At 52.0% G+C, this 27711-nt stretch overlaps 10 protein-coding genes across 10 annotated transcripts; 5 read left to right on the top strand and 5 right to left on the bottom strand.

The window, feature by feature from the left end:
* Positions 1 to 47: 47 nt before the first annotated feature.
* On the bottom strand, positions 48 to 2589 carry K444DRAFT_620864 (uncharacterized protein). The gene is made up of 5 exons (XM_024881793.1): positions 2355 to 2589; positions 1182 to 2306; positions 872 to 1133; positions 602 to 813; positions 48 to 552 (listed from the first exon to the last, which is right to left on the bottom strand). Exons 1-5 carry the CDS (start codon positions 2490 to 2492, stop codon positions 526 to 528), a joined length of 1764 nt encoding a protein of 587 aa, XP_024728675.1. The 5' UTR covers positions 2493 to 2589; the 3' UTR covers positions 48 to 525.
* Positions 2590 to 2710: 121 nt separating this feature from the next.
* Positions 2711 to 4071, top strand: K444DRAFT_602292 (uncharacterized protein; the record flags this gene model as incomplete). Its single annotated transcript, XM_024878720.1, has 3 exons — positions 2711 to 2832; positions 2883 to 3231; positions 3284 to 4071. 3 exons carry the CDS (start codon positions 2711 to 2713, stop codon positions 4037 to 4039), a joined length of 1227 nt encoding a protein of 408 aa, XP_024728674.1. The 3' UTR covers positions 4040 to 4071.
* A 139-nt stretch (positions 4072 to 4210) lies between these two features.
* Positions 4211 to 5526, top strand: K444DRAFT_620863 (SNase-domain-containing protein). The gene is made up of 2 exons (XM_024881792.1): positions 4211 to 4619; positions 4675 to 5526. Exons 1-2 carry the CDS (start codon positions 4242 to 4244, stop codon positions 5080 to 5082), a joined length of 786 nt encoding a protein of 261 aa, XP_024728673.1. The 5' UTR covers positions 4211 to 4241; the 3' UTR covers positions 5083 to 5526.
* A 1768-nt stretch (positions 5527 to 7294) lies between these two features.
* On the top strand, positions 7295 to 11015 carry K444DRAFT_543699 (cellular morphogenesis protein; the record flags this gene model as incomplete). The annotated part of the gene is made up of 2 exons (XM_024875983.1): positions 7295 to 10727; positions 10777 to 11015. The coding sequence occupies 2 exons, from the start codon at positions 7295 to 7297 to the stop codon at positions 11013 to 11015; spliced, it is 3672 nt and encodes a 1223-aa protein (XP_024728672.1).
* A 1063-nt stretch (positions 11016 to 12078) lies between these two features.
* K444DRAFT_240676 (uncharacterized protein) lies at positions 12079 to 12807 on the bottom strand. The gene has a single exon (XM_024871296.1). It carries the CDS (start codon positions 12608 to 12610, stop codon positions 12137 to 12139), a length of 474 nt encoding a protein of 157 aa, XP_024728671.1. The 5' UTR covers positions 12611 to 12807; the 3' UTR covers positions 12079 to 12136.
* K444DRAFT_239931 (uncharacterized protein) lies at positions 12758 to 13660 on the top strand. Its single transcript, XM_024871293.1, has one exon. It carries the CDS (start codon positions 12906 to 12908, stop codon positions 13395 to 13397), a length of 492 nt encoding a protein of 163 aa, XP_024728670.1. The 5' UTR covers positions 12758 to 12905; the 3' UTR covers positions 13398 to 13660.
* Positions 13566 to 14204, bottom strand: K444DRAFT_239952 (uncharacterized protein). Its single transcript, XM_024871294.1, has one exon. It carries the CDS (start codon positions 14079 to 14081, stop codon positions 13734 to 13736), a length of 348 nt encoding a protein of 115 aa, XP_024728669.1. The 5' UTR covers positions 14082 to 14204; the 3' UTR covers positions 13566 to 13733.
* A 1941-nt stretch (positions 14205 to 16145) lies between these two features.
* On the bottom strand, positions 16146 to 16807 carry K444DRAFT_637020 (uncharacterized protein; the record flags this gene model as incomplete). Its single annotated transcript, XM_024884073.1, has 2 exons — positions 16146 to 16614; positions 16668 to 16807. The coding sequence occupies 2 exons, from the start codon at positions 16805 to 16807 to the stop codon at positions 16146 to 16148; spliced, it is 609 nt and encodes a 202-aa protein (XP_024728668.1).
* Positions 16808 to 18606: 1799 nt separating this feature from the next.
* K444DRAFT_637019 (uncharacterized protein) lies at positions 18607 to 19851 on the top strand (the record flags this gene model as incomplete). Its single annotated transcript, XM_024884072.1, has 2 exons — positions 18607 to 19669; positions 19721 to 19851. The coding sequence occupies 2 exons, from the start codon at positions 18607 to 18609 to the stop codon at positions 19849 to 19851; spliced, it is 1194 nt and encodes a 397-aa protein (XP_024728667.1).
* A 2513-nt stretch (positions 19852 to 22364) lies between these two features.
* On the bottom strand, positions 22365 to 27419 carry K444DRAFT_647764 (ARM repeat-containing protein; the record flags this gene model as incomplete). The annotated part of the gene is made up of 2 exons (XM_024885378.1): positions 22365 to 24063; positions 25444 to 27419. 2 exons carry the CDS (start codon positions 27417 to 27419, stop codon positions 22365 to 22367), a joined length of 3675 nt encoding a protein of 1224 aa, XP_024728666.1.
* Positions 27420 to 27711: the final 292 nt, after the last annotated feature.

Raw genomic sequence — 27711 nt, 5'->3', positions numbered from 1 at the left:
GATGAAGTCCCGGTAAGTTTGATTATGATTGTCTCAGACTCTCACTGCTTTTAGATATTTGATCATTATCATAAAATTTTTGCCAAAGTGTCTGCGGTCTGTGCGAAAGTGATTAAGGTTGAGGAATTCAGTCAAGCACGCCCGTCTATTCTAACAAACCCTCTTCATTTGAGTGAGCGAGCCTTTCCTTCAAAGTTCTTCTAAGTTCTTCACGTTATGAGAGCTTTGGGCACTCCAATGCCATGTGGACACCGGAAAAGGAAAGCCCATTTCATTCTTTTGTTCATCGATCGCAGCAGTCATATGCATCAGGTTTGATAATAGTCAACTTGGCGGGTTTCAATAATTTGCTTTTTGATGTTACTCCTTTCAAGGTCATGAGCCAACGGGCGGGATCTAAAAGTACAGAGGTATTTGGCTCTGGATTATTGTGATGTCCAGATCTTCATGGCACGAAGCATCCTGAGAGCAATCTCCAGAATCAACTTGAAGAACGCTTGGGTATATGGTGTTGAGGAAGGGGAACTACCAAGCAGAGACTTCAAAGTTTTCCTGGTTCTGGTTAGCTTCTGCAAGTGCAAAATTTGGACTTATAGCTCACCTCCGAAAAGTATGTCGTAACAACGGTGCGATCAGCGAACTTTCGACCGGCCAGAGCTCGAAGTGCCTTGCCTGCAGATTCTGGAGTGTCGAATTTGACGAAAATCTTGCCGACACCATTGGACTGTCTGCTTCCGCCGGTAGGTCTAGGTACCTTCATATCAAGAACCTTGCCATATTTCTCACACTCCTCCTTCACATCTTCGCAAATTTCTAGCACAAAGTTGTCAGTCATGATATACATGCATATCAACATGGTTTATATACGTACCCTCATAGTCTTCGTTGTCAATGAGCTCCTCAGGAGTGACCATGTTGAGCAATTGTAAAACGCGACCTTCATCCAGACCTTGCGAAGTAGTACCAGCAAGCATAGACATTGCGTTGACACCCATTTCGAGACCAGAGACCTGTGTGTGTCCGATACTAGCTCTGAGCACTTTAAGGTGTTTGTCTCCAAGCTCCATACCATTGAGGCCTTCCACTGCAATGTCTGTTGCTGATGGATCGACATATTCGCAGAAAGCAATGCCCTGGATTATGTTAGTAAGATAATTAATAAATCTCTGGTAGAAACGTACTCGTGACTCCTCAGTGCTAGCATCTTTGACAAGAACAAAGGCTTTCAATTCTCCAAATGAGACCAGAAGCTCAGTAACTTGCTCATCAGTCAAATAGAGGGGAATGTCAGATATGAGTATCTTGTTTTGCGTATCCACAACCACGTTTGACACAGCTCCTGGCTCGTAAGGTGTCTCGTCGGTGACCGCAGGAACAATGTAATCTTTTGGACGACGAATTGATAGCCCTTTGGTATCGCCATTGGATGATCCATTCATGTGGTCATCCTCCATGGTTATCCCATCGAGAGCAAGAGCAACGGTTGCATCCGACGCTTGCTTGAACTCCAACAAAGCAAAGGATTTATCCTTTGAGACCTGTGCCGAAATACAAGGGTCAGATCCCTCGATAACATTGAGGCCGTTGAGTTGTAGGTTGAAAAAGTTGATGATGGCTTCTTCGTTAATCGAGGGAGGAAGGTTGTGGATAAGGAGGCGTTTTGCTTGACGGGAGTTGGAAGGCTTGAGGGCAGCATTGGTTACGGAACCACTGGGTTGCGACATGAATGCCTGCAACTTACTCGGGTCCATAGGCTGCTGCCTGGGAGCTCCAGGAAGAGGAAACATTCCAGAAAGCTTTGCTTGCTCTGCAGTGACATTTTCGTATCCAGGGGGCTTGATATCCCACTGGGTAAGACGCCTCTTGCGGTCCAAGACTGGGACAATGTCTGTCAAGTCTGGGGTCGGCTCCTTCTTCTTGGGTGGAGGTGATGCACTCTTCTTGCGCTCTCCTCCTCTTCCTCCAAAATCATCACGTTCACCCCCTCTGCCTCCTCGACGCCCGCCACCCCCTCTTCGGTCATCGAACAAATCTCTGTCCCTCCTCGGTGGTCTGTCATCATCGTCCCTTCGTGCATCACGCCTTGAAGAGCCTCGGTCTCGGTCCCATTCCCTGTCTCCGCCACCCCTTCTATCTCTGCCAGAGTATCTATCTTCTCGCTCTCGCTCTCTGTAGTCACGGCTGGTAGAATAAGAGTCTACTTCGCCATCGCGACGGGATGGGCGTTGGCCTCGATGCCCGGGAGAACGGGAACGTCGTCTGTCGCGATCTCCTCCTCGTTCGCCGCGTCGATCGTCTCGTGAAGACTGAGATTTATTAGATTCCGTCTCAAGAGTGATCGTGAACATACTCACGGGGTAATCTCTGGATGAGCCGTGCCGACCAGAATCTATTGATGCTTGCTTGTCAGTAGTAGCTCCATCTTCTTGTTTAACTTTTGTTGACGATGATGAAGGTGCCATGCCTCTTGATGAGTAGCTGTCGCCGTTCATGTTGACGGTAGCAGGTTGAAGGTCGACTGTCGACCGTTTATATTGACGAGCTGGAAGGTCTGAGGTAAATAGCTGTGTCTTCGCGACGAGGCTTTGCTGAGCCCAGTTGGAAAAAATGCGGACAGCGGGAATAGTAAAATCCGCTAGTTACCTGCGTACCCCTGTCTTCAACCTCCTGTATCAACTTTCCGCTCCATTTACAACTTCACCTGCCCAACATGGCGAATTTACGTATTTCCGAATGGCGTAAACTGCCGGTAAGCCTGGCCGAACTCTGCATAGATACAACTTTGCGATGCGGGCAATCTTTCAGGTGGAAGAAGCTCGGAGACAATGAATGGTAAGCTAGGTGATGTTTGATTCCAAAGAAAGGGGCTAATTATCAGACAGGTCTTGCGCACTTCATGGTCGAATACTGTCCCTGAAACAGGACTCAACTCATCTCCATTATCGGTCAATAAAACCTGCGGTCAAATACCCATTGAGCCCGCCCTCAGCTACTTCGTCCATTCTCGAATCGCCAACTGAAGATGAGGAAACAGAAGCTCTGTTGAAGCATTACCTCAATCTTGCCCCAGACTTGACTGCATTGTATGAGCAATGGTCTTCGGTGGACTCCAACTTCAAGAAAAGGGCTCCAAAGTTCACTGGAGTTCGAATCTTGAAGCAGGATGCTTGGGAAGCTCTCGTGGGATTCATATGCAGCAGCAATAATAACATCGTGAGGATATCACAAATGGTAAGGAATCTCGAATTGCTCATGGCCTTCAATGCTTAGGAAAAACCTACAGGTTAACAATTTATGTCTACATTATGGGCCTTTGATCGGTCATATTGATGACCAGACATTTCACGATTTCCCTCCTCCGGAGGCTCTTACTGGCCCAGGAGTAGAGTCACATCTCCGGGAACTCGGTTTTGGGTATCGGGCAGGCTATATTGCCAAGACAGCTTCAATCGTTGCAAAAGAAAAGCCGGAAGGCTGGCTGCAAAGTTTATGCAATGAAGAGCCTTATGATGACAGTCCTGACCAAAAGCCTCTGCTAGAAGGGGGCCGAGAAGGCTACCGCCGAGCTCACGAGGAACTTCTTCAGCTTCAAGGTGTCGGCCCGAAAGTCGCTGATTGTGTTTGCTTGATGGGTCTTGGATGGGGCGAAGCTGTACCTGTTGATACTCATGTCTGGCAAATTGCTCAGCGAGATTACAAGTTTGGGAAGGGAAAGCACAAGAGTCTCACAAAAGCTACATATAGTGCTGTTGGCGACCATTTCAGACAGTTGTGGGGTAAAGAGGCAGGCTGGGCTCATTCTGTCCTCTTTGCTGCGGACCTGAAGACCTTCTCGGAGCGGCTGACAACCAAAATCGAAGTAGATGTTGATGAGTTCAAGATTAAGCAAGAAGATGGAATTATTCTGGAGTCGACGGTTGTGGTAAAACGAGAGTATGCTCTACACGAAGTGAAGGATGAATTCGAAGAAGAGAAGCCGACGAAGGTCGTGGTTGAAAGTTCTCGCAGTCACCGGGCCAAACGGAGGAGAGTCTTCTGATTATTGTACAATGTAATGTGCGGTGAGTTAGTTTGAAACCATCAAGTAAAATAAAAATGATTTGCTCGTTGTCATGAATCCTCAATGAACACTTTTCACCCCTGACCAAACGCCATTGCTTGACCCATGTCACCAACCTTTCAGAAGCAAGCGAACTTCGTCACTTGAGAACTTCCCCACACCCTCCACAGCCTTCAACACAATGCGATGGCCACCACGGTCTTCAAATTCCGAGAGGGACGGCGATGAAAAGAGACGCCCTGTCTCTTGGGAAGACAAACTCAACGCCACAGATTGGTCGCACTACACGGACCCAAGGACGTTAATCCCCACCCTTCTCCTCACTACAACAATCCTCATGTCCGTTCGAGTCTACCGTTCGTACCTGCGTCGAATCCCAGAAGCTACCCATATACGACCAGGCTTCTTTAGGAAGAGGAGCTTGTTTGGCACAGTTGCAAGAGTTGGCGATGCAGATAACTTCCATCTTTTCCACCAGCCGGGTGGAAGGCTTGCAGGTTGGGGATGGTTGCCAGGACGCAAAATACCAGAGAAAAGGACAGACTTAAAGGGCAAAACGGCAAGTTATTATTTAGCCTACCCAAAATGTTGACTGAGCTCATCCCCATGCCTAGATTCATGTCCGCCTTGCCGGTATCGACGCGCCGGAAGGGGCTCATTTTGGCAAACCCCCACAACCCTATTCTGCTGAAGCATTGGAATGGCTGAAGAACTACATCTTGAATCGAAGAGTGCGGGCGTACATCTACAAGCGTGATCAGTATGAACGAGTTGTTGCTACGGTGTGGGTGAGGAGGTTTCTCTTCCGCCGAGATGTAGGAAAGGAGATGCTGAGAGCAGGGTTGGCTACAGTGTATGAGGCTAAGAAGGGGGCTGAATTTGGAGACTTTGAGGAGAATTATAGGAAAGCAGAGGCAAAAGCGAAGCGGAAGAAGCGGGGGATGTGGAAGGGGAACCCGCAGGATTATGAGAGCCCGCGAGACTACAAGATTCGAACGGCTGCCACGACCGAGACAAAATAAGGATACCCAGTTTATCGGGATCGAAGGATGATTCTTTCGTGGTTTTTGAGACACAGATGAGTAGGTTGGCCGGTTGCTCCTGAAGGATTCAACAGCGGCGAGGAGCAAGGAGTATATGTTTATGCTCGACGCCAAGTATTACGTCCTTGGGATGGAGATACGATCTCATCTCCCCAAGACATCAAGAAATCACCAAGAATAAGAAAGGAGAAAAGTTGCCCTACGTCTCTGTGTAGCGTATTAAGTGAATATATCCATCAGCCTCAACCTGAGAACCCTGTCTGGCATAAGACCTCGGGACTTCACACGTGGGTGCTCCTTCCAACGCTGAAACTGCGACAATTACTATTTTTGAACACTGGCGGATACTTGTACGGAGGCACATCTTTACACGTAACCAGCCAAAATCTTTTCAGGCACCACAACACTAAGTCGAGAGGCAATATGCAACTCCAAGTCGTCTCAAGGCCTTCATAGAGTATTGATTATAGCATTCGGAATGCCAACTCTGTCTGTACGAGCCACCAAAGTAGCCGTATCCAAAGCATTTCAGCCCTGCATCATCTGTTGGGACGCAGAACATTCGACACAGTATCAGAAGGGGACACATCGAGCTTTTGACCTTCCATTTGACACTATCTTGGCACACAAAAGCACCAAGGCACACAAACTTGTTAAGAACACACTTCCCCTAGCAAGAAAAGTTTTACACGTGACGTTAGAACGGTTGTTTGAGCCTGACAGCCCTGGCCCGACTATGCGTCCAGCCACTCGGAGCTTGTTGTGGAGGACGATCTTACCAGCACACGTTTTGGTGGTTTGAGGTTCCCGAATTGCGCGGCTGTGGCGCCTCTGATTGGCTGCTCGCGGGAGATGCTCAATGTAACTACAAGTAGCAACCAGCTGAGAATGCCAGTCACCGCTTCAAGGCCACTGGTGCAAGGCCATGGCCAACTAGACAGGAGATTATGATGGAATCGTTGGCATGTGCACGTAGCACGCAACAAATTTGCAGTCAAAAGGGATACTGTACAGTACTGCAATGAAAAGGGGATCAAGTAAGGTCAAGTCGGCTCAGATCGAATCCGCTGTGTTTCCACCAGCGTACAACTTCAAACATCGTGTGGCCTCCATCCGGACCGTGCGTGCGCATGAGCAAAGGCGAGACGCAAGTGTTGATCTCAGATGAATCTTGCGCAGACGACGAGGCGAGGCCAGAGTCGCGAGACGAGACGAAGACCGCAGCTGAGGAGAGGCGAATTTGGGAAATTGCCGGCCGGTGGTGCGCTGGTGCTGTGCACTCACCAACCGTCCCGTTCTCGTGACTGCTCAATTGCATCTCAAAGACTCCTCACCATGGAATAACTTCGACCTCGTCGCACATTCAGTTCAATCATCACCACTTCACAGCCAGCCACTCATTTCGAATCGAACATTTGTCTCGTGTTTACTCGGTAAGTCCTGCATAAACACAATCCAATATACCCCCTCCCCCCTCTTTGACGCAAGAATACGAACGGAACCTGACGCAACAAGCAGGTCGTCGACGACCTCCACACTCCTTAGGAATCCGAACATCTCTGCGCTTTCATACACTCAGATACTTCCCGACCTCATCCATCTGCGCATCCAGCACTCGTGCGACTTAATCGGCAGGTTCACAACGCGGCTCGCGGACCAAACTGCACAAATCCTGGGCCCCTTCTTTAGCCCAGGTACAACGCACAGCACCGCAAATTTGACCACCACAACAACACCATCTGTGCAAATCTTCCCTCTCAAATTCGCCCTGGCAACGGTTCAACGGTTCAACGGCCAGGCCTCACGAAAGACAGCATTCCACAGTCCCCCGGAGCCCTTCACGCGGTCAACAAACGATCGCTTCTAAAATTTGTCGGTGGCTTGATCTAATCTGCACTCTAGCGAACTGAGTCGACTCCTCACTCTTGCATTTGCGGTCGCACACCTTCTTTCAACCTCGCCTCCCCACGACGTTCTTTCCTTCTACAACGACCTGCGACACGATTGAGCTCGAGCTCATCGCAGACAATTGGTGTGCAGGGATCCGGGCGATACTTTCAGTGATGGAATAAAGTCGCGTTCGATGACTCGCCAAAAGTGAAGCATCAGACCGTCCCAGCCACCGAGCTACACGACTTCATTGTCCGAGGTTCAAGGCCTCACAGCGCTTCTGGCGCTCCTTGGACCAGCAATGAAGCTCCCTTCATGGCTGTGTCCATCAGATGCAAATCGACCTCCTTTATTACGACTGTTTGTTTTATTGACATACCTTAGACCGTTCGCCCAAGCCATCACCTTCAACCCCATACCACCCGCTAATCTTAATCTTGATGACTTGGGTCGAGTTGGTCTGGCCGGCGATTTCAGTGGCATTTCACTCTATCAGTTCGAGGGACAGAATGAAAATGGATTCAGCACAAACGGCAGCCAATCCGTGCTCGGGCGATTTCCGAATGGCGGCTTTGCAACGTTGGCATTGGCGGATGCAGGGATTCAGGCCATGTGCTCCTTTATAATGCAGAATGGAGTAATGGCCGGTGTGGTTGTGGGAGGGAATTTCACAAGTTTGGGTGGCATCGAGTCGCAAGGCGCCGCATTGTTCAATCAGAATACCTCCGCCATAACACCACTCACTGGATTATCTGGGCAGGTGTCTGCGTTACTGTGTGATGAAGCGACAAACACCGTGTATGTGGGAGGAAGTTTCAAAGCAGCAAACTCGACAAACGCCATTGTTTGGGTTGGGACCGCCGGCTGGACAAACCTGCCCTTCTCTGGCTTCAATGGACCTGTCACATCCATCAACAAGGCGTCCGATGGTCATATTATTTTTGGGGGATCATTTACGGGCTTGGGAAACGCTACAGGTCCCAGTCTTCCAGATCAACAGGTCATCAACATCTCTGGGGGAAACATCACAAGTGGCTCTTCAACTTCAGCAACAGGTTTCAGCGATCCCAGGAACATTGTCTGCAAGACTAGTGGCACCGACGGGGCTGGCAACACTTGGCTCCTTGCTGATAATACCCCAGGCTTCTGGAAGGCTTCTTTTGGCTTCGGTTTTCAACCTACAAAATTGAGGCTCTGGAATACTCATCAAGATGGCCGAGGAACTCAGACATGGAGATACACGGCGTTCCCAATCAATGGTATCATGAACTTCACTTATATCGATCCGGCAACGGGACAAAACGCTTCGTGCACATCTGAATGCCCTCTGAGCAGCAACTCGAGCGTAAAATTTCAGGATTTCCATTTCGTCAACGTGATTGGGATGAACGGGTTTCAGATCGATATCTCGGCTTGGTATGGCAAGGGGGGTGGTCTTGACGGAATCGAGTTGTTCGAGGACGATATCTTCTCTTATGCAATCGACGACTTCAACGAGCCGACTTGCGCTGGAATTCAAATAGCGTCGAGCGTAACCAGAACTGGGCCGTGGGTCGTCACTCCTTCCCAACAGAGCTCCTCCGAATACCTGTCAGCTTCTCTTTCAGCTTCTCAGTCTGCATCCGTTGTTTTCCTGCCAGACATCAAGCAGTCTGGAAATTACTCGGTCAACATGTATACACCCGGGTGTATTCAAGACAATACCTGTACCACAAGAGGCAGGGTCAACATCACGGGCGTCATGTCATCCGGGATGACCAATTCTGGGTTCCAAACTGAAATCTTCCAGACAAATAACTTCGATAAGTATGACCAAATATACTTCGGATATATCGAAGCTGGGAGTGCTACTTTCCGTCCCTCTGTCACCCTCTCGCCAGCTACAGGTCAGGATTTAACCAACTTCTCAATTGTCGCTCACCGAGTCGGCTTTGCCCTTATTTCCCCGAGTGGTGGACTAAACAGTCTCTTTGAGTATGATCCCACGCAGGCAGTAGTGGATACATCGACCTTCGCCAATTCAACCTTTGATCAGGCTGGGGCGAGCCTTCCAACTGGTGCTGGAGTCAATGCCCTGCAAACTTTGGGAGACACGACTTATGTGGGCGGAAATTTCACCACCAGCACGTTCAACAATATATTTGCGGTCAGCAAATCTGGGACCACCACGCTAAGTGGAAGTGGCCTTAACGGCGAAGTCACGACAATGTTCCTCAATGGCTCACTACTCTACGTTGGAGGCAGATTTTCAAACACCAGCACTGGAGGAAGCATCGGCCTAAACAACGTAGCCGCCTACGATACGTCGAAGAACACCTGGGACGCTCTTGGTGCGGGTGTGAATGGGCTGGTGACGAACATTGTTCCTCTATTGATGAACATTACCTCCAACCATCCGGAAACTGTCATAGCCCTCACAGGAGACTTCACCCAGATTCTCTCTTTTGGAAGTAACGGCTCAGTAGTTGCCGCTGGATTCGCTGTCTGGGTGCCATCTCGAAACAATTGGCTCCAAAATTTACCAACCTCAACAATGGCCATCAATGGAGTACTCACGGCGTCTGCAGATCTTCCTGGCGGTGGATCTGTCTTCGCCGGTTCTCTGTCCTCGTCACAGCTCAGCGCCAATGATGCAGTCGCTTTATCTTCAGGAATCAGTTCTTTCCCAGTGCATATTCAGCCAACAGCGCAAACATCAGGTAGCCTCTCGAAGCGTGCAACGAGCAGCCAAAATATCAGTGGCGTTGTTACCGGATTGTTCTATAATAACGGAGGACGAAATGTGACCATCCTTGGTGGCCATTTTACCGCGACAGGCACTAATGGATCCAATGTCAACAATCTCGTCTTCATAAACGGATCAAACTCTGACACGGTCACTGGTGTTGGTCCTTCGCTTTCACAAGACTCGACCATTCTGGCATTGGCTCTGCAGGGAGATACTCTTTATGCTGGAGGAACTCTGACTGGAACCGTAAATGGTGGGAGTGTGAACGGCTTGATCTCCTTCAATCTGATTACGTCGTCCTTCAATACCCAACCACCAGCTCTTGCTGGAGGGAATGTCAATGCCATATCTACTCGACCAAGCTCTGCCGATGTATATGTTGGTGGAAGCTTCTCCGCTGCTGGTTCACTCAGCTGTCCAGCTGTCTGTGTTTTTTCCGCCTCGCAATGGGATCGACCGGGAAGCAGTCTCGGTGGCGTCGCGAATGCAATGGTATGGGGAAGTCAGAACAGTCTCGTTGTTGGTGGGGCTCTATCTGTGAACGGAGCCAATACTTCTCTCGCAACCTACGATGTCAAGGCTCAGAACTGGACGGCCGGGGTTGGAGCAACTGCGATTCCTGGTCCCGTCACCGCTCTTGCAGCGGCCAACAGTGACGCATCGCAGCTCTGGGTTGCAGGAACTGCAATGAATGGCTCGACCTTCCTCATGAAGTTCGACGGCACGAATTGGAACTCGGTCAGCGCAGGCTTGGGCAGTGGTTCTACCATTCGTGGCCTTCAAGTCCTATCGCTCAGCAAGAACCACGCATCCACCAGCCTCGTTCCTGCAAGCGAGACACTACTAGTCACTGGTTCATTGAATCTCCCAGGTTTTGGGGATTCGTCTTCAGCTCTCTTTAATGGCACGACCTTCCAGCCCTTCGCACTCACAACTACCGCTGCCAACACTGCTGGAAGTCTCTCTCAAATCTTCTCGCAAAACCAAAATTTCTTTTCCAGCCCAGGTATGTTCACTTCCCGGATCTCATGATCGAAATACTAACATACGTGAAGGTGGCCATCTTGCCAAAGGCTTCGTTGTTCTCATCGCCCTGGGCATCGCTCTGGCCTTGACCTTCCTTCTCGTCGTGGCCGGTGTCATCGCTGAACGGATCCGGAAAAAGCGAGAAGGCTACTCACAAGTATCCGCTTTCGACCGGAGCGGTGGCATGTCGAGAGTCCCACCCGAACAACTCTTCAGCTCTCTGGGCCAAGGCCGGAGCGGAGTGGAAAAACAAAGCGCCATGATTTGAGGTGATTCTATGCGGCGTACGGCTTGGTTACGGCGTTCTGGATAGGCCAGGTGGCCATTTCTCTTCTTGTCGATCTTTTGCGGCATACATTTCGGAGTTTTTACATAGAGCAGTGCGCTCTTGCCTCGACACGAGCACTTTCACGGCCTCTTTCACGACGAGCAAAAATTGCTGGATCTATGGCTTCACACCTTATTCCCTTCTTCAACGGAGAGCCTAATGTTTAGAGCTACTACCCCTTTATTTTCATCACTCGATCTTCTCTTTGTAAGATAAATCCTTTGCGGTCCCGTCATCAGGCTGCAAGGAGGGTTGACTCGAGGTCACACCCCATGTATGTTGGAATGGTATAAATGTGTCAAGGACGTTTTGCGCAGTTTTCGAGCAAAGAAAAAAAATGAAATGAAGTAAAATAATTTAAAAATCTCCATTGCAGTTTTCGGATCGTGACATCGGGGTGATCCACTATTGCAACTCCCTTGCTCATTCTTGCCATGCAAGGAAACATCCGGTATTATTGTCGGAGTATCTTGTCATCTCGAGCAGCAATGTCCAAGACTTCAAGAAAGAGATTGTGGTTGGTCTGGCCAGGAAACATCGCACGCGGCACGCCTTTCTCCAGGAACACCAAAGATCATCATGATGTGGACTGAGATTTGAGATATCACAGGCAAAATAGGGCCGATGTCGAAGGGCTCATTCTGGTGATTTGTGGGCGAGTGTTGAGGCGGGTCATGATATTTTCTCGAATAGGTATCCATGTACACATCAATAATGGTCTCTCGTTTCTTGGACCAGAACAGGTGGTGGAGGCGCAGGGCGGGTATGGGATTATTATTCCGAATCTGAACCATGTCTGACAGCGCTCAGCTCATTTTATCTCAAGTTGCGTTCCAGCCTCCCGGCACGTTGTTGGGCTTGTCGTGGTTTCTCGTGACTCCAAGACACGTTCGGCGAGATGCTCGGGCGATTCAGATTTAAGCTCATCTCAAACCGCGGTCTGAAGTGTAGATCGCCAACGGTTTTGGCCTGAGCCCAGAGGAGGATTGTGGTTGAAGGAAATGAGCGGCGACAGGGGGGGGGGGGGGGGCCTCATCCGCCTCCATTCAGATGGTGGGGGATCATCTCGCGAAGGCCCCAGCGCCCAGGCCCGGAAAAACAAAGCGCATTGACGATCCACCGGCCCTAACCGCAAGGTGAGCGGGTTGGTGAAGTTGAAACACTCGGCCGATCTCAATCCAGCAAGGCGGGGCTGTCGAGGCCGGGGGGAGGGAGGGGGGGTGCACGATGGGCTGATGAGATGAATCTGGGCAAGGTTCACCGCTGCTGCTGCTGCTGCGACTCTGCGAGCTCTCTCCCTTTCTGAGCTGGGCTTGAAGGCTGGAGGGCTGGGGGGCTGGGCGCGACAGACATGGAGCTCTGATCTCCCGTCTGCACAGGGCCAACGACGGCGCCTCGTCCCCGGCAATTGGGAGATAGGGCCGGCCAAGCACACGAAGGCATGTCCAGATGGAGCTCTGGTCCTCTAGGATATCGCAGCAGACTGGGCAGGTGGGGCGTGCGCTGGGATTGACAGGCACGGGCAGGGCAGGCATGGCCTAGCATGGCAGCATGCCTTGAGGATCACCGCTTTTGACCTGGGGAGTGGGAGTGGAGTGGAGGAGGACTGTGGGAGTGGATTCCGATATCACATCAGATCAGCAAACAGCCATTAGAGTTCAGAATTCGCACAGATGCTGATTGAGCCTTGCATCATGATTCATGAGCTTCTTCCCAATTTCCTGTCAACCGTGTGAACGACGAGTCCACCGTCCAGCACGGATTATTGGGACGACTCTGGCGGGCAACAAGTTCAATAACAAATAACAAGGGGAGCAGGCTTGGGGCTTGATGAGGGTGCGGATTTATCAGGTGCGTGCCGCCTTAGCCGAAAAATTACCCCTTGTTGACCCCGAGGCTCGAGGAGTCCCTTTCTCAACACAACCTCGCGGCTCTTGCCCACCCCTGCTACGATTCACGATACTCGGTGCTCGAGGCGCGATGCGCGATGCGCGATGCACGATATCGATCTCCCTCTCGTCTGTTCTCTTCTGGCTTGACCTAGCCTCGCCTGCCAGCTCTGCTGTTCTCGTGTCCCCGTATCTGCGGGCTCTAGGCTGGGCTGCATCCAACGCTCATCGGGGTCTCGCGCTTTTGCAATGGCCTCTCGGACAGCCAGTCTCCGCCTCCAGCGTTGAGATTCGTTGGCGGTGGCGTGGCATGGCTGTTGATGGAGGAATGGCCATCTCAACTCTCGTGCTGGCACCCGCTTGCCATCAGCGAGTCAGAGCCTTCCAGGTCAGCGTTCCGACGCGGAAGCCGAGTTCGGATGTCCGAGGTTGAGTCTCTGAGTCTCTGAGTCTCTGAGTCTTTGAGTCTTTGAGTGCAGCAGGCAGGCAGGCAGGTACAAGCGCTGGTGCGTCCATCGGAACCACAGTTTGATAACTGGTGAAGTTTGGGACCGTCAGCAAGCGCGAGACTTGGAAGCCTTAGAGACCGAGGAGCGATGCCCGAGCTTCGGTCCCCGGTCGCACTGGTGTCCCAGTACCGTAAATGACTGCCGTACTGCACTCTGGTTCCGGGGGTTTGCATGTCCGTTGTGTTTCCGCGAGCGAGGCAGCTGGGCGAACCTTCAAAGGCTTCAATCAAAATCAAGAGTGGCGTTGAGTAAGTCAGCCTTCACGGGGAATCACGTTGACCGCCAAGCCAAACGCCAAGCCAAACGCCAAGCCAAACGCCAAGACAAACGTCAACGTTGAAGCGTCCACACTCCACAGGCGAGAGACGAGAGACAAGGACAAGGACAAAGGACAAAAGACAACGACAACGAACGACAACGAACGACAACGAACGACAACAACGAACCAGGTCACCAGAGCCAAGCGGCGTCTGATTTGCGCAGGCCGGTGGGGAGGAAGCAGGGGTTGGCCTGCACATCGCAGCAAGGGTCCACACCCCCCCAAAGCTTCGCTCTCCTCGCTCTCCTCTCCGCCCAAATCCCGCCCTTCTCACTGGCTGCGGCCGCATTGAGGATCGCGGAGTGACGTCTTCGTGGAAAAAGGGGGCTGACCGCCTCTCCAAGAACGGCAGGCTGTGAGTGGCTGGCCCGACTTTCCCGCATTCCGCAGACCTTCCTCCGGCCGCCTGACACTGGGTCGCGATGCGCTGTGAGCCTGTGATGTTTTATCGTTCGATGAGGCCTCTGCGGCATCAACTGCCTGCACCGGCACCTCTCGAATTGCTGCAGGCCGTTCCTCTACCCGTCATGAATTCTACCGTAGCTCCGAGTCCAAGGTCCGTTCTGTCGCAAGGCGATAGGAAGGGCTGCAAGGCGCCTGCCTGTTTTTGAGTTTGGCTGCATGAATAAGTGCTGCTTCTGCTGCTTCTGCTGCTTTCGCTGCTTTCGCTGCTCGTGCTGCTTGTGCGAGCTCGCCATTCCAATGCGGTAGCGCAGCGCAGCGCAGCGCCATGCCGTACACCACTGACATCCCCCCCATTGGAACGACGACGCCATTCCGCCTTTCCTCGGCCTTATCTCCCCTCATCCCCTCATCCAGCTCCCCTGCCGAGTGAGGGCAAGCCACAGTTGTGCGCCAGACGTCAAAGCCCTACCTTATTTTCACCACCGCTCGCAAAAAAGAAAATGTGGAGAAGAAGGGCCGACACTGGCCAGCGGGAAGTTGATGCATCAACGTTATTGATCTGCACATTTTGCTATTGAGACATCCGGAAAGTCTCACAAGATCGCAACTCTTCTCTCCTCTTCGGTCCAGAGAGCCAAAAGAACGGATGCGTTTAATCACCACAATAGGAGACTTTCGGGCCGGCATACCCCCGCCCCCAATACTCCGCAGCTAAGTACAGTCATGTGAGATCTGAGATGTTAAATCACGATTCACGACAATAGTCTCAGGGACCGAGAGGCTAGATTGGCGGCACGCCAAAGCAAGTCCCATATTTCGCCATCGACGGATCGAAAGCGACCTGCGACCTGAGAGTTCTGCCTTCGTTGCAAGCGCAGCGCCACCTCGCAATAGTAGTTAGTACTGGAGCCAGCGAGTAAGTAGGACGGAAACAAGACCCGGAAACTATATACACGACATCCGGATTTGCTGGGCAAGCCCCAACATATCCAATAGCAAGACGTTTCTATCCTATTATTGCTATCTCCGGTTAAATTCTCACAAACTTTCACGCCAAAAGTCTGTACGTCGCCATTCCGGCATTTTCAGGAAATCGGAAAACAAGCAGCTATCGGAGGAATAATAGAACTCCGACAACTCATGTGCTTGCAGGTTCAAAAGAAACGAGGCAAAAGCAATGCAAAGGAGGAACACCTTCCAACCTTCTCCACCAATGAGAGGCGCTGTGTAACAGCCCCATTCGGATTCTGTGGTGGAGTTTTTGCTGCCCTGCTGTGATTGCCGTCCCGCGCTGGCTGCACGGAGTCAGGGCGCCCAGCCTGTGAGGCTGGTGTTCTATCCAAACATTGGCACACATCTCAAGGAATTCAGGAAAGCGATTCCCCGGATCTATTCTTCCCAACAGGTAGTAGGGCAGTCTTGCGGATGGAAAATGCGATGAAGACGTCTGTCAGGCTCGCTCTGCTCCCGTGGCACCCATTCTTGTGCGAACGATGGGGGAGTCAAAAACGAGGCAGGTAATAGGGAGCATCCATCCGGGCCGCGAGATGTGCACGGTGTGCAGGGAGAACGGGTCCGGGAAATGCTGATTGGCCCGCTTCTGTTCTTCCTGTGGATCTGGACTGAGAAATTCATGCTTTATTCCTTCCCCACACGCCCATCTGCCGAGGCGATTATATGTGCGGGCGGGCGGAAAAGAAAACGGCCTCAGCAGTTTACTTTACTAGCGGGCGAGACTAGAGACGCCATCAGCAGCCAGGAGAGGGAGAGGCTTGCGTTAGCTGTTGGAGCAGAGACAACGAACGGGGAAACAACAAGCCAACTGCTCGCAGCCTGAGATGAAGATAAGAATTGCGCCAAGAGCCCAAGACCGAAAAGAAAGGGCGGACGGGATCAGCGTGGCTTGAACGAGGCGTTTGGGGGCTTTTTGATGGTGGGGCAGGTGGGCCTACTTCTGCTGGCCGCTGATACGCCGGCTGGGACAGAGCTTCCGCTCGTCTTGGCTCTGGGCACTATTGGGCAGAGGAACAGACAGAGGAGCAGGCAAAGGAGCAGACAGACGTGAACGGCCCCGAAGAGGACTAGGCACGGAGCCAGCCGGGGGGTCTGAGGGACTGGGGGACTGGGGGAGGGGACCCTGTGGACTGCTTGCTGCCAGAGCGATGCGGGAGAGATCTTGATGCTCGTACTGGGGCCTATCTGGGATTTGGAGTGTTCGGCCAGGGCTTAAATCTATTATTATTCGCCGGACGGCGATTCGAGCAGGGAGGATGGCAGGGGGGCGGGCAGGAGGCTTGGCTAGGGGGACGCTTGCAAACGCCACCGACATTGGCAAGCCCCCGGCCCCAGCATTTCTGAGCCTGCCTGCCAGCCAGTGCCTTCCTGCCTGTCTGTCTGTCCTCTGCTTGGCACTTTCTCTGGCAACACTCCAGTGACTCCACTCCACTACTCCACTCGCTCGACGGCACACCGCGCGCCCCCTGCCCCCCCAGACGTGTGGCCACTGGCCAGCGTCATTTCGGGGTCCATCGTCTGAACTGCGATTTCTGTGACCAGCGACGAGCAGAGCAGCGCGGAGGAGCAGAGCAGAGCAGCCCCCTGCACGTACATCACTCCAGTGCCACAGGGCCAGTCAGAATCGCTGCCTCCAGTCGCTGCATCACTGGACTTGGACTCCTCCCACACCACACCCGCTGGACATCCCCACTGCCCACTGCCCTGTACGTCAGTCGACGGAAGTAAATAGTAGTGTCAACTTGCAACTTGTTGCCGTTGCAGCAGTTGCAGCAGGAGCAGCAGGAGCAGCAGGAGCAGCAGGAGCAGCAGGAGCACGAAAGCCTGCCCTGCCCGCCTGTGCCCGTCACTACGGACACTGCTGGCCACCTCGCGCTGCCATGGCATCAGCAGCTCCGTCACCGTCCCAATCCCCTCCCACACTGCTGTACACCTACGCCATGGCTGCCCTCATTACCGCAATCGTCGTGCACATCCATTCCACCCGCCCAAAGCAGCTGCGCGGGCTGGCAGGCACGCTGGCCCATCCAGTCGGGTTGGTCAGACATTCTCCAGGTCCTGAGGGCCTGGCAGCACAGAACAGCGAGTGGCGCCCTAGGCCGCTTTCGATCCTTTGAAACTCCCACGGCCCACCTTGCCTTGATACACACACCCCCTTCTTATTCATTGTGTGCCGTCGCTGCTATTCGCTCACGCCTCACGCGGAGGTGGCTGCCCACTGGTGGGTGCTCTAAAAAAGACCTTCCGCATGTCTCTGCGAGGAACTCTGAAATACCCGTTGTGGAGGCGCGCCGGCTTCACACTCGACCAGCCCGCCATCTGAGCAAATATGGAGGCCCTGCACTTGTTTATTCTGCTTTTGGCTCTGCTTCCACCATGCTAGTCGGTCCATTGAGCTGGTCCTACACGCACTTTGTGCAACCGCGATCTTGGCCTGCTCAAACTACCGTGCGTCCCAGCTAGCTGCTCGGGATTTTTGTTTATGGCACCCGCATCCCTGCCGAACCTCCATCATAGATAGCACATACCCCTACCTATGAGGAAATCTTATGTAAAGCATCTTTGCCCCCGGCCTGGTGATCGTCCATATACTTCCCGTATCCTCACGTCGTCTCTCTCCATCACCATTATTTCTTCCCAACGACGCCCCTAAAGTACCACCAGCTAAGAAATACCGCCGACTACACGACGCAGAGGCCTCAATCACCCCGTGGCCTCTGATCATCACTATTCTCATCCAAGTCCCCAAGCGTGATCTCGCTGCATCCGACCACAAACACGTTTTGGCATCTCTCTACCAGTCGATCTTCAGACTGCGGATAGATATTGACAGCTTCACTACGCCCTCGAAGTGGATCTATTTCATGAGCTTATTTTCCAACGACGCCTCCGCTCATTCGAATTGAGAACCTTGCACTCCCCCACCTCACGAGTAGGAGCACGTTCTTAGCGGCAGGAGGGAATTAAAAGAGACTACTTGTCTGGTGTCGATCTTTCCTGAAGACATCACACATTTGTCCACGCCCCACTGTTCACTCTTCCATCCCAGAGTTCAAGGAGAGGCAGTTCATAAGCCGCCCTCTTCGCCATCCTTCATCAGACGAATCATAAGCCATTCACCCAAGGACTACCTCCAACAGATCTGGGGACCAACCAGATTCCTGGACCCTTGACCTCGCCTTCTCTACCGACAAGCACATAAGAACGCTGATCCCACCCACCAAGACGAAACTGATCGTCTCTCCAACTCGTGCGAACTCACCTCGGCCTGACCTGACACGCTCTTCCTCGGGATCCTGCATCTGATCCACGCATCTTTGACACTACTACTGTAATTCTCCTTGGAGAATCTACACATCGTTGTCGCATTTGATATAGATCATCTTTGAAAAAAGATGACTATGACCATCGACAATCAACAACGCTTCGGCGGCATGAACTTCGACCACATGCCTTACTCCAACTCCCCTCAGTTTACCAACCCATGGACTTCAGCTCCCGCTCAAGGCCACACCCTTTATGCTTCCTCTCACAACCACCTCAATCCCAATCTGGGACTCGATGGCCTTGCAAAGCAGCAACACGCCCGGATGAACAGCAATGTGTCCCTGGGATCTTATGCTAGTGTACCCATCACCACGGCATCAGCAGGTAGCCCTCTCTTAGCGGATGTCTATGGTTCGCAGGATTTACTCACCATGCCCCAAGATTTGTTGAGTCCAAACCGTTCTGTATCAACTGGATATGGGAATGAAACTGGATACGCAAATGCTACTTCGCCGGTGCACAATGCCTATGCGCCTACATCAACCCCTTACGACTCAATGGGCTACGCCCCAGCACCTGTACGATCTACATACGCCCTCCAGCAGCAAGATAACTCGAGACGATTATCACAACCGTCAGTGCCCTCAACTTCCTTCCTCGACCTGTCGGAAGACGCGCAGCGCCTCCAACGCCAGAACTCCCTTATTGACTTCAGTGACAGAGGCCTACAAAACGAGTCGACTCGAAGCTTCGGCGAGGCGATTGATGCCAGCCGAGGGATGATCGCCATGAGCCAAAACGCCACTCCACGCAACATCTATGGACCCCAAGGTCGTGGCGGAAGAGGATCGGGCGATTCATACGGCTTCCCCACGACAACCCATTCAACCAGCTCATCAATATCATCAACGAGCAACTACCCGTCTTACTTTGGCGGCTCTGTTGACTCCTCCGTGAGCGATTACTCGAATGCGGGGTCAGACATTGAGTCGGTCTCGTCGCGGACACTCCCGAGACCCTCAGGTCTGCTCAATGGTGGTATCCCTCCTGCGCCACAATCGATGATGGGCCAGTTTAGTTCCAAAGTGTCATCCAGCACACAAAAGAAGCACAAGTGCAAAGTCTGCGACAAGCGATTTACGCGACCCAGTTCGTTGCAAACACATATGTACAGTCATACGGGAGAGAAGCGTAAGTTTTCTGCTTAGCAGTTTCAGTCAATTATGTACTAATATGGAGTAGCATTTTCATGTGAAGTTGAAGGCTGCGGGCGACACTTTTCCGTTGTCTCGAACCTGCGCAGACATCGCAAAGTCCACAAGGGTGAAGCCCGCTCGGAGGCTGGATCTGAAGACCATCAATCGGATGATTAGCTTCCTCACGCTCAACTTGTACGAAAATCGGCGGTGACTTGTTGATATGCGCGGTCTCTGGTCACTTAGACACTTCACGAAAAGTCGGTCAAAAAGTCGGAAGACGCATCTGTCCCTTGAGTTTTTGCGGTTGGCGATATCCCTTCTGCGAGTTGATATCCACTATGCGGGAAATTGATTGTTTTTAATGCTACGATTCCGTTATGCCGCTCTAGACGAATATTCGGTTCTAATACTTTCACTAAGAGAGCGTCCTTGGTCTGGGACGGTCATATGGGAATGGGAATCACTCCTCGGGAGTGTTGCTTTTACAGGCGTTCAGGAAGGTTAGCAGCGACTAGCGAACACGTCGATATGGCGAGGGCTTTGTACTGGGGTATTATTGTACTACTAGGTGCTGATTTCTTACTCTCGTTAGATATACCCCTATAGCCTGAAGAGGACTGTAGCACTGTCATTACGACGATTAATATAATGAATACAATACAATAAAGCACTCCAACTCAGTCGTTGTGACGCTGACAAGCACTTCTATCCAGCAGCCATGCCTTCCACCCCAGGGTCTCTTCACTCACCAACTTACCAAGGCCTTACCGCCGTCGCAACTGTGGAACTGGAAATTAAAAAATCGGGCGAACCCCACCAGCAAAACCGAAAATCCCCAGTGCGCTCACGCCGATCAGCGCCCAAAAAAGCCACGGTCGCCGACCACGGGTTGGCTGATTGGCAAATCCCGTGACATTTCTTGGGGTTTGGCAACTTGCAACGGCCGCAGCGCTGATACGAGGCAAAGGGCCGGGTATCAGATGCTGCTGATGTGCTGCTGCAGAGAATGACGATAGAGCTGGCCGGGGGGCAGACCAACATGAAACAGCAGGGCTGGCTGTCAAAGATTGTTCCGCAGCCTAAAGAAGCCAACGGCCCCATGTCTGGTTCCAAGGACCCTGGGGGCTTTTGTGGTGGTGGCGGAGCAAACCCTTACCATGGTATGATGAGATCTCAATGCCTTCATTCCAACGCGCTCGGCGCTTCCCACAACGCGTCGGCTTCTTCCACCACACACGAAAAAAGGGAGAGGGAAAGGGAGCAGAGGGGGGGGGGGCTTCAGGGGAAGCGGCAACGGCTGGAGACAAGCGGTTCGAGAGATGGGGGGAGGGAGCAGTGACGCTGGAGCATCATCATGCCTCGACGAGGCAAACCATTCACGGACCCTGGCGCGGGCAAGGCGCAAAGTATGCGTTCATCTTGCGGTGCATCATTGGCAGAGCAGACAAGCACCAACGGGAGAGCAGTTTTTTCAGGGTCCAAAGGCCCCACCATTGCGTGGTGCCCTGCAATGTTCGAACGGTGGGTGTTTGCAGCAACCTTGTCGACCTTGTCGACCTTGCCAGCCCCTTGTCAATGACATCGACCGCGGTTGCGGCGATGCTCTTGCTTACTTTTGCTTGCTCAAGCTTGCTCCAGCTCGCTCAAGTCTAAACTTCACTTCGCACTCCGCTCCGCACTCCGCTCCGCTATTCCGTGCTCCGTCCATGACTGACCACTGGCACTGGCCGTGAGGGGAGACGGTGTGCGCCAACCAGCGGCCCAAATCGTCCGGGCGGATGAGGGAAGGGATGCAGCTGCTTTGGGAATCTTGTGCGACGTGGACTCGCGCACTCGTGGAGGGCTGCCCCCCCTCGACGTAGGTGGCGTCGGCCCTCGCAGGGATGGCTACCAGGGAGTTCGATGGGGGTGCATTGCCGTCAAGGGTCAGGGCGCTGGGCTTCCCTGCTGCATTGGAGCCTTGCGACTGAGGCAGCAACGACTTCTTCCGGGCACGTGAGGTCCGCTGTCTTCAAGGTACTTCTGAAGTCATCTCCATTCTCCAATTTCCAGCCCAATACACAATGTAACCAACGTGCTGCGGGCTCCGCGAGACGGGGTTCCACTTGATTTTGGCACAGCCCCCACCCGCAGACCGTCCCAGCAGCTTGGGATAGGATGGATCTTGTGCTCAACTCTGCTACCAGCATCAAACTACCTGGTGATGATGGTAACACCACTTGGTTTTGTCGCACGAGAGGAAAGTTGGACAGAGTAGGTTGCACCGCCGCAAAGGAGGCCTCCTATTTTCCCTTGCAGTCGCCGACCGTCATTCAGGAAATCGATATACCGAGCATCTGGATACCTCCGGAATGCTGGTGTCACGGTTTTCCCATCAGACGCCCGTGCGAAATGGAAATGCAGGAGCGGGTGTAGCAGTCGACCCCAAAGTTCTGGGTACAGTACAGGAGAGGCCGTAAGGATGTGGTGTGCCTGTCGGTGGTGCTACAGGCCGGCTCAACAGTAGAAGAAGCGCGGGGTGAGAGGGGTGAAACAAAGAACAGAAGAAAAGAAATATCGCACTCCAAATTTCTCAACTTCAGATTGGTTCCCCTATGATACAGCCAGCGAACTACCCTCCCTCCAGCTCACTAGCACCCTTTAATCACACATCCAGAAACGCCTCCCTTCTATTCTGCACCCCCAACTTAAATAACAATTGCCAGCTCGTGTCTCACCATTTGCTCGTCGTCCAAGTCGGGGTAAAATGGGACCATCGAATCCGCACTTTGGGTGTATGCAGAATTGTAAATTCGCCAATATGGAACGCGAACCTTTCGTGCTGGGTGGAAAAGTCCAGCCCAAACATAGTTCATGACCAGACCCGGTCCAATAGCCATCCTGATTGCATCTACGGCTTCAAGAACCCGATCGATGACATGAGGACTGGTCTCAAAGAGGTTGGGCCACAGCAAGTTCAGTAAGTGAAGCATTGCATCCTCACAACCAAGACCAACCACGCCCAGTGCAACGTGCTTCACGACAGCGCTTGCAGTTTGACGATGAACCTGGTCCCGGTCAATTAAGGCGTCCTCAAGCAGAGGCGTGACTGCATAGACATAATCCTTTGCCATTTCGCCAATGTATTCGAAGAGGAAGGAGAGTGATTTCAGAACGCCATTCTGGACGTTCAGCTCAGGTACTCGATATTCGTTCATGAGGGCGGGAAGGACAGTGAAGGGTGCACATGTTTCCGCAACAATGCCAATCGCCACAGCAGTGCAAACCCGCGATTGTCTCTCTTGAACTCGCAAATTATTCAGCAGCGTCGCGAGCACGTCCTGTGGTCCAATTGCTTTCGCAATGAATCCGAAAGTGTTGTTGGCAGCTCGACGAATTCCCTTCTTGTGAGCCTTAAGCATGTCGAGGAGTTCGAAACAAATTCTCATCCACTCTCTAGCGTTGACACTTTCTGGACCGCGATCCGCGATACGGCCAACCAAGTCAATCGTGTTTTCCTGCACCTTTTCGTGCCGATTTCGCAAAATGGGTGTAAGGCGGGGAAGTAAATCCTTGATCGGTGGTTGCATCTGGTTGATGCCAACAACTGTGACGATGGAGCGGAGAGCGCCCAGAATTGAACCGAGAACCTCCGGATACTCTTCTCCAAGGTATTCGTAGAGGACGATACCAAGTTTGCCCATCAGGGCATCTTCGCCACATTGCTTCATGACCATGGCAATGCGCGAAATCAAGTCGGCGGCTTGCTGTCGCACAGTTGCGGACTTGTTGTTTAAGCGCCACAAAATTGTACTGACGAGCTGGGGAATATAAGGCTTACATCGGGCCCCTAAGGCATTTACAACCGTGCCGAAGCCATTGAGCATCACAATATCCTCAACGCTTTGTTCTTGGAAGGAATAGAGAATGCCGTCAATCAGTCGTTCCTCCAGTCGCTCTCCAATATCTGCAGCACCCAGGCTGGCAATGACTTTCTCCACCGTCTCCACTGTCATCTTCCGATAAGCTTCACTCTCATCCTTCAAATTGTTGACGATCCGCTCAACAATTTCACTGACGCCAACCTTTTGACCAAGATCAACGGTAGTGTCGACAACCTGTCTGTAGTTGCGCTTGTCCAGGGCCATTCGTCGAACCCAAAAACTTTGGAAGAACTCGTCCAAGACGTGCTGCTTTAGGTAGCCAGCTGTGACACCATCTGTACTTGCACACTGAGAAACCACCTTGAGCACAATTTTCTTCATCTCCTCATCTGGAGATGAGAACTCGCGAAGCAGAATCTCCATGATCTGGCTGGTGTAATAATTTGCATACTCCTCGTCCATCAAGGGAATAACAAATCCAACGGCTTTCAGGAAAGCTGCCAAACCCTTGCCTCGTTGCTTCCTTAAAAAAAAACAAGTTAGCGATATTGAGAGGTTATTGACTGTAAAGAGAATGAGTCCAGTCCAAGGAGAGGTCCAAAAAGAGGTTCCAGGGAGTGCTTTTAGTCGAGCTGGGAGCTCGACAGGGCAGCAAGGTGCCTACCGCTGCGATTATGCCTCTTCAAGTGCTAAAATGTCTCAAAAGCAACGCTGCAAAAAGTACATTTGTGGGGTTTGTTAGGTCAGCGAGGGCCGTGGCCTTCTGGAGGCGGGATTCAGTCTTGTTGTGCTCATCTAAACTGTATTGTGAAACCTTGGAGACTTTGCAAAGCGCGCAATAGAATGTTTTGGCTTTTCTAATCCTGCGTTCTGAGGTCTTATTGGATGCTTGGTTGTTCTCGTAGCGTTGAGCAGCTTGAAGTCGCCGGAGACTGTTTCGGTCAAGCAACACTGGGTGCAGCAGCCGTCGTACTCCAGGGTGGAACGGTCCTAAGGACACATTGAAGACATGCCATAATCCATATTGACTGTCCGCATTGCCCAGAAGATGTAGGAGAATGCAGCTTCAAGAGTGACGAACAAGATACGGATCGAAGGTTGTAGGGACATCAGTGGAAGAGGGATCCAGCAGATTAGCCCAACATGAGTGATCTTATAACCTTCTTTAAGAGCTTTTTTAACCAAGTCGGGTAAGTTGTCGCCTCGCCTGTAATTGAGAATTCGTCTGTGGACGTCAATCTTTTTCTGTCTCGCTACCGATATATATCTTCGGTCGGGAAGAGGGTTTCTCGAGTTGAACGAGAAAAATAGCCCAAAGCCGATCGGTGTCCAGAGGGGAACGCAAAGTTTGAAATGTTGGATAGTGGGCGGCGCAGCAGCTTGAAGTGTCTCCCAAAGACCTGGAGCAAACGTAATGGAGACCGTAGAGGCGATGTCCTGGAAGATTGATTGACTTGGGAGGATCTGACCAATGAGGCTGTTCTTTTGGTTGGCAGGTGTGCTGCTCAGACAGATTTAGGTCATTAGCAAGACCAGTGAGAGGATGTCTGTTGCATTGAAAGCGATAGTGGTTCACGATCAAAGCTCTCTGGAGGCGTTGGGCCAAGTTTGCAGCTTGACTGTACTCTGACAGCTGGATCTAGACACCATGTAAGCCATTGGTTCCTAAGTTGCTATAGATATTATACTTACATCGAGCAAGAGAACGTACGAATCGACAGCGTCAATTTGCCAGCTCTGAAGATGGTGACAGTAGTTGGTGAAGAGTGTTAGAGAGGGCGAGACGGAAAGTACTCTTAAGTGAGGTCCATCCAGAGGGAGGTCCCATCCGGTGTTCAAGGTGTCCGGGTCCATAGAGGGCAAGTCCAATCCAGTTAGACAAAAAGAAAAAAAACACACGTACCTTGCCCCAATCCAGAGGGGTTTCAAGATATCGTCGAAACTCTCGATACCATATGGGTGAGCTGCTTCAGCTAGTGCTGCAATAGACAAGCTTGCCTGTGTTCTCACTTTGCTTTGGTCATCTTGGAGGCAAATGCCGATGCAGTCGACGAGGCCTTTGAGGTGTGGCAGAACAGCACAGCCCATCATGATCGGAATCTGTTGAATGACTCTGCAGCCAGTATGTCGTGCCTGCCAGGACTTCTTGCTTCTACATACTGCTCGCAAAAAGGGAAGAAGGGCAGGAATGCCAAGAGCCTTGGCAACGACAGCGAAAGCTCTTGCGGTAGTGTTGCGTACGTTCTCATCGACATGATCAATATCAGGTCGCATGGTGCTGATCATGTGAGCGAGACCAGCGGCTTTGCTAAGGTTGGAGATGATTTCTTGACCTTCCATCCGTGCATAATAATCTTGGTCGATCAAGAGTGGTTCAATGACAACCAAGATCTGGTGGACGTGGGGTCTAACCAGTTCATCAAGTTTATAAAGAACGCGGTCGATGACTTTGACCAGTAGATGTCGCTCCTGATCTTCTAGGGACCGTTCGAATAAAAGTGGTAGAATTTCCTTGAAAAGAGGGCCAGCACCAAACTGGCGGGCATTATCGGTGAGCTGACGAAGAGCGGTCTTTCTCATCGGTGGGGTGCCATTTTTGACCTTTAGCAAGAGTCTGAGAATTTTTCGCTGTTTCAACTCCTCTACAGTCATTTCGTTCTCATCGCTTCCGTCGGTAAGCTTGCCGAAATAAGCCATATCTTCTGCTTTGAAGAATTGGAGATCTCCTACTCCGGGTATTTCAGTTGGCAGCTGCTTTCCGAGGGCCCTGCCACTTTCCGGATCCTGCATCATGAAGCCTCCAAAGCCGGAAGCACCTCCAGCTGGAGCTGGAGTGGCCATGAGTTTCTGGGCGATGGTGCGAATGGGGGCATATCCAGGAGGCGGCTCAAGAATCTTGTATCCCTCGCTAGGCAACATCATGTCCAGCTCCTCGTCTGAAAGTGGAGCGTTGCGCATCGAGATATCGGTACCAAAGGCTGTTGGCATCACCGGACCTCCCATTTGCGAAGGGTGCATCGGTGTAACTAACCCTTGATTGCCAATAGGCGTGGCAGCGGGTGCTTGATCCCATCTTGACCGCCGTCGAGGGGTCTCATCAACGGGTGCGCCACCAATGGCAGGTGTCTGATCCCATCGTGAGCGTTTGATTTTCGACTCTGCAGACTGAGCAGCGGCATCAGCAGATTCCGAAGCAACATCCCATCTCTGCTTTCTCTTGCGGCCAGCAGGGACGACATCTGTGGATCCGGCATCCTTATTGTCCTTGTCGCTTGGAGAGCCACTGTCTTCTTTCGTCAGCGTAGCTACGTGGGGAGCCGTCTCGCCATTTGCTGCTTTCTCCTCGATCGCCCTTTTGACCCGTTCCTCTTCCCTCTCAAATTCCCTTCTTGCCATAATCTCCCGATAGCTCTCTCCATCCTCAGCCGCTCCATTCGCAGCGAAAGGGTCCGCCCTCGTTGGAGTTAGAGCTCGGTTGAAACGTCGCTTCTGGTATTCAGTCTCACGATCTATGATACGTGCACTCTTCTCTCTGCCTAAAAGGATGTCCTCCTCCTCGACTCCGTTGCCGTGGGCGAATTCATTCATCTGCTCCTTCGAAGCTGTATATTGACCGACCAGCCGCCTGCTCGTGTCTTCCTCCATAGCGTCATCATCATCGCCATCTGCCACAGCTATAGATGTGTTGTAGCCTGCAAATTTGTCCCCTCCGTCGCGCTCGTAAAGGGACGTGTCGAAGCTTTCGGTCAGGGAGGCCTTCGTGGAGACATCAGTTCGCTGACTTGACGGATCAAATGTCTTTGATCCCTTCTTACCAGCAGAAGCGGCATTCCGCTCAGCTTGCAGCTTCCTGATCGTGTCAAAATCGGAGTCCGACATGGTTGGATGGAGTGGCGTGAACTGGTGAAGAATCAATCATTCTCGTCGTTCGTCGTGCATATATGATTTCGAAGACTCGCTTAATTAGCGGCTGCACCATGCCCCAATGGGGCAATTTTACCACATGCTGATCACGTGATATTTCTTGAGTTCCTGTCGCCTTTTCTGGCAACATCAAACTCTGAGCTTCGTATTAAGGGATTACCGTATGAAAAGCTAATTGGTACGGTTTAAGTAACAAAGGTGTTTTCGTAGTCACTGACTCCCACATGGCAGAACGAGTGTGTGAGGA

Source organism: Hyaloscypha bicolor (assembly GCF_002865645.1).
Source record: "Hyaloscypha bicolor E unplaced genomic scaffold K444scaffold_182, whole genome shotgun sequence".
Lineage (NCBI taxonomy): Eukaryota > Fungi > Ascomycota > Leotiomycetes > Helotiales > Hyaloscyphaceae > Hyaloscypha > Hyaloscypha bicolor.
The sequence above is the reverse complement of the archived record's forward strand: the minus strand, read 5'-3'. Positions and strand labels throughout refer to the sequence as shown.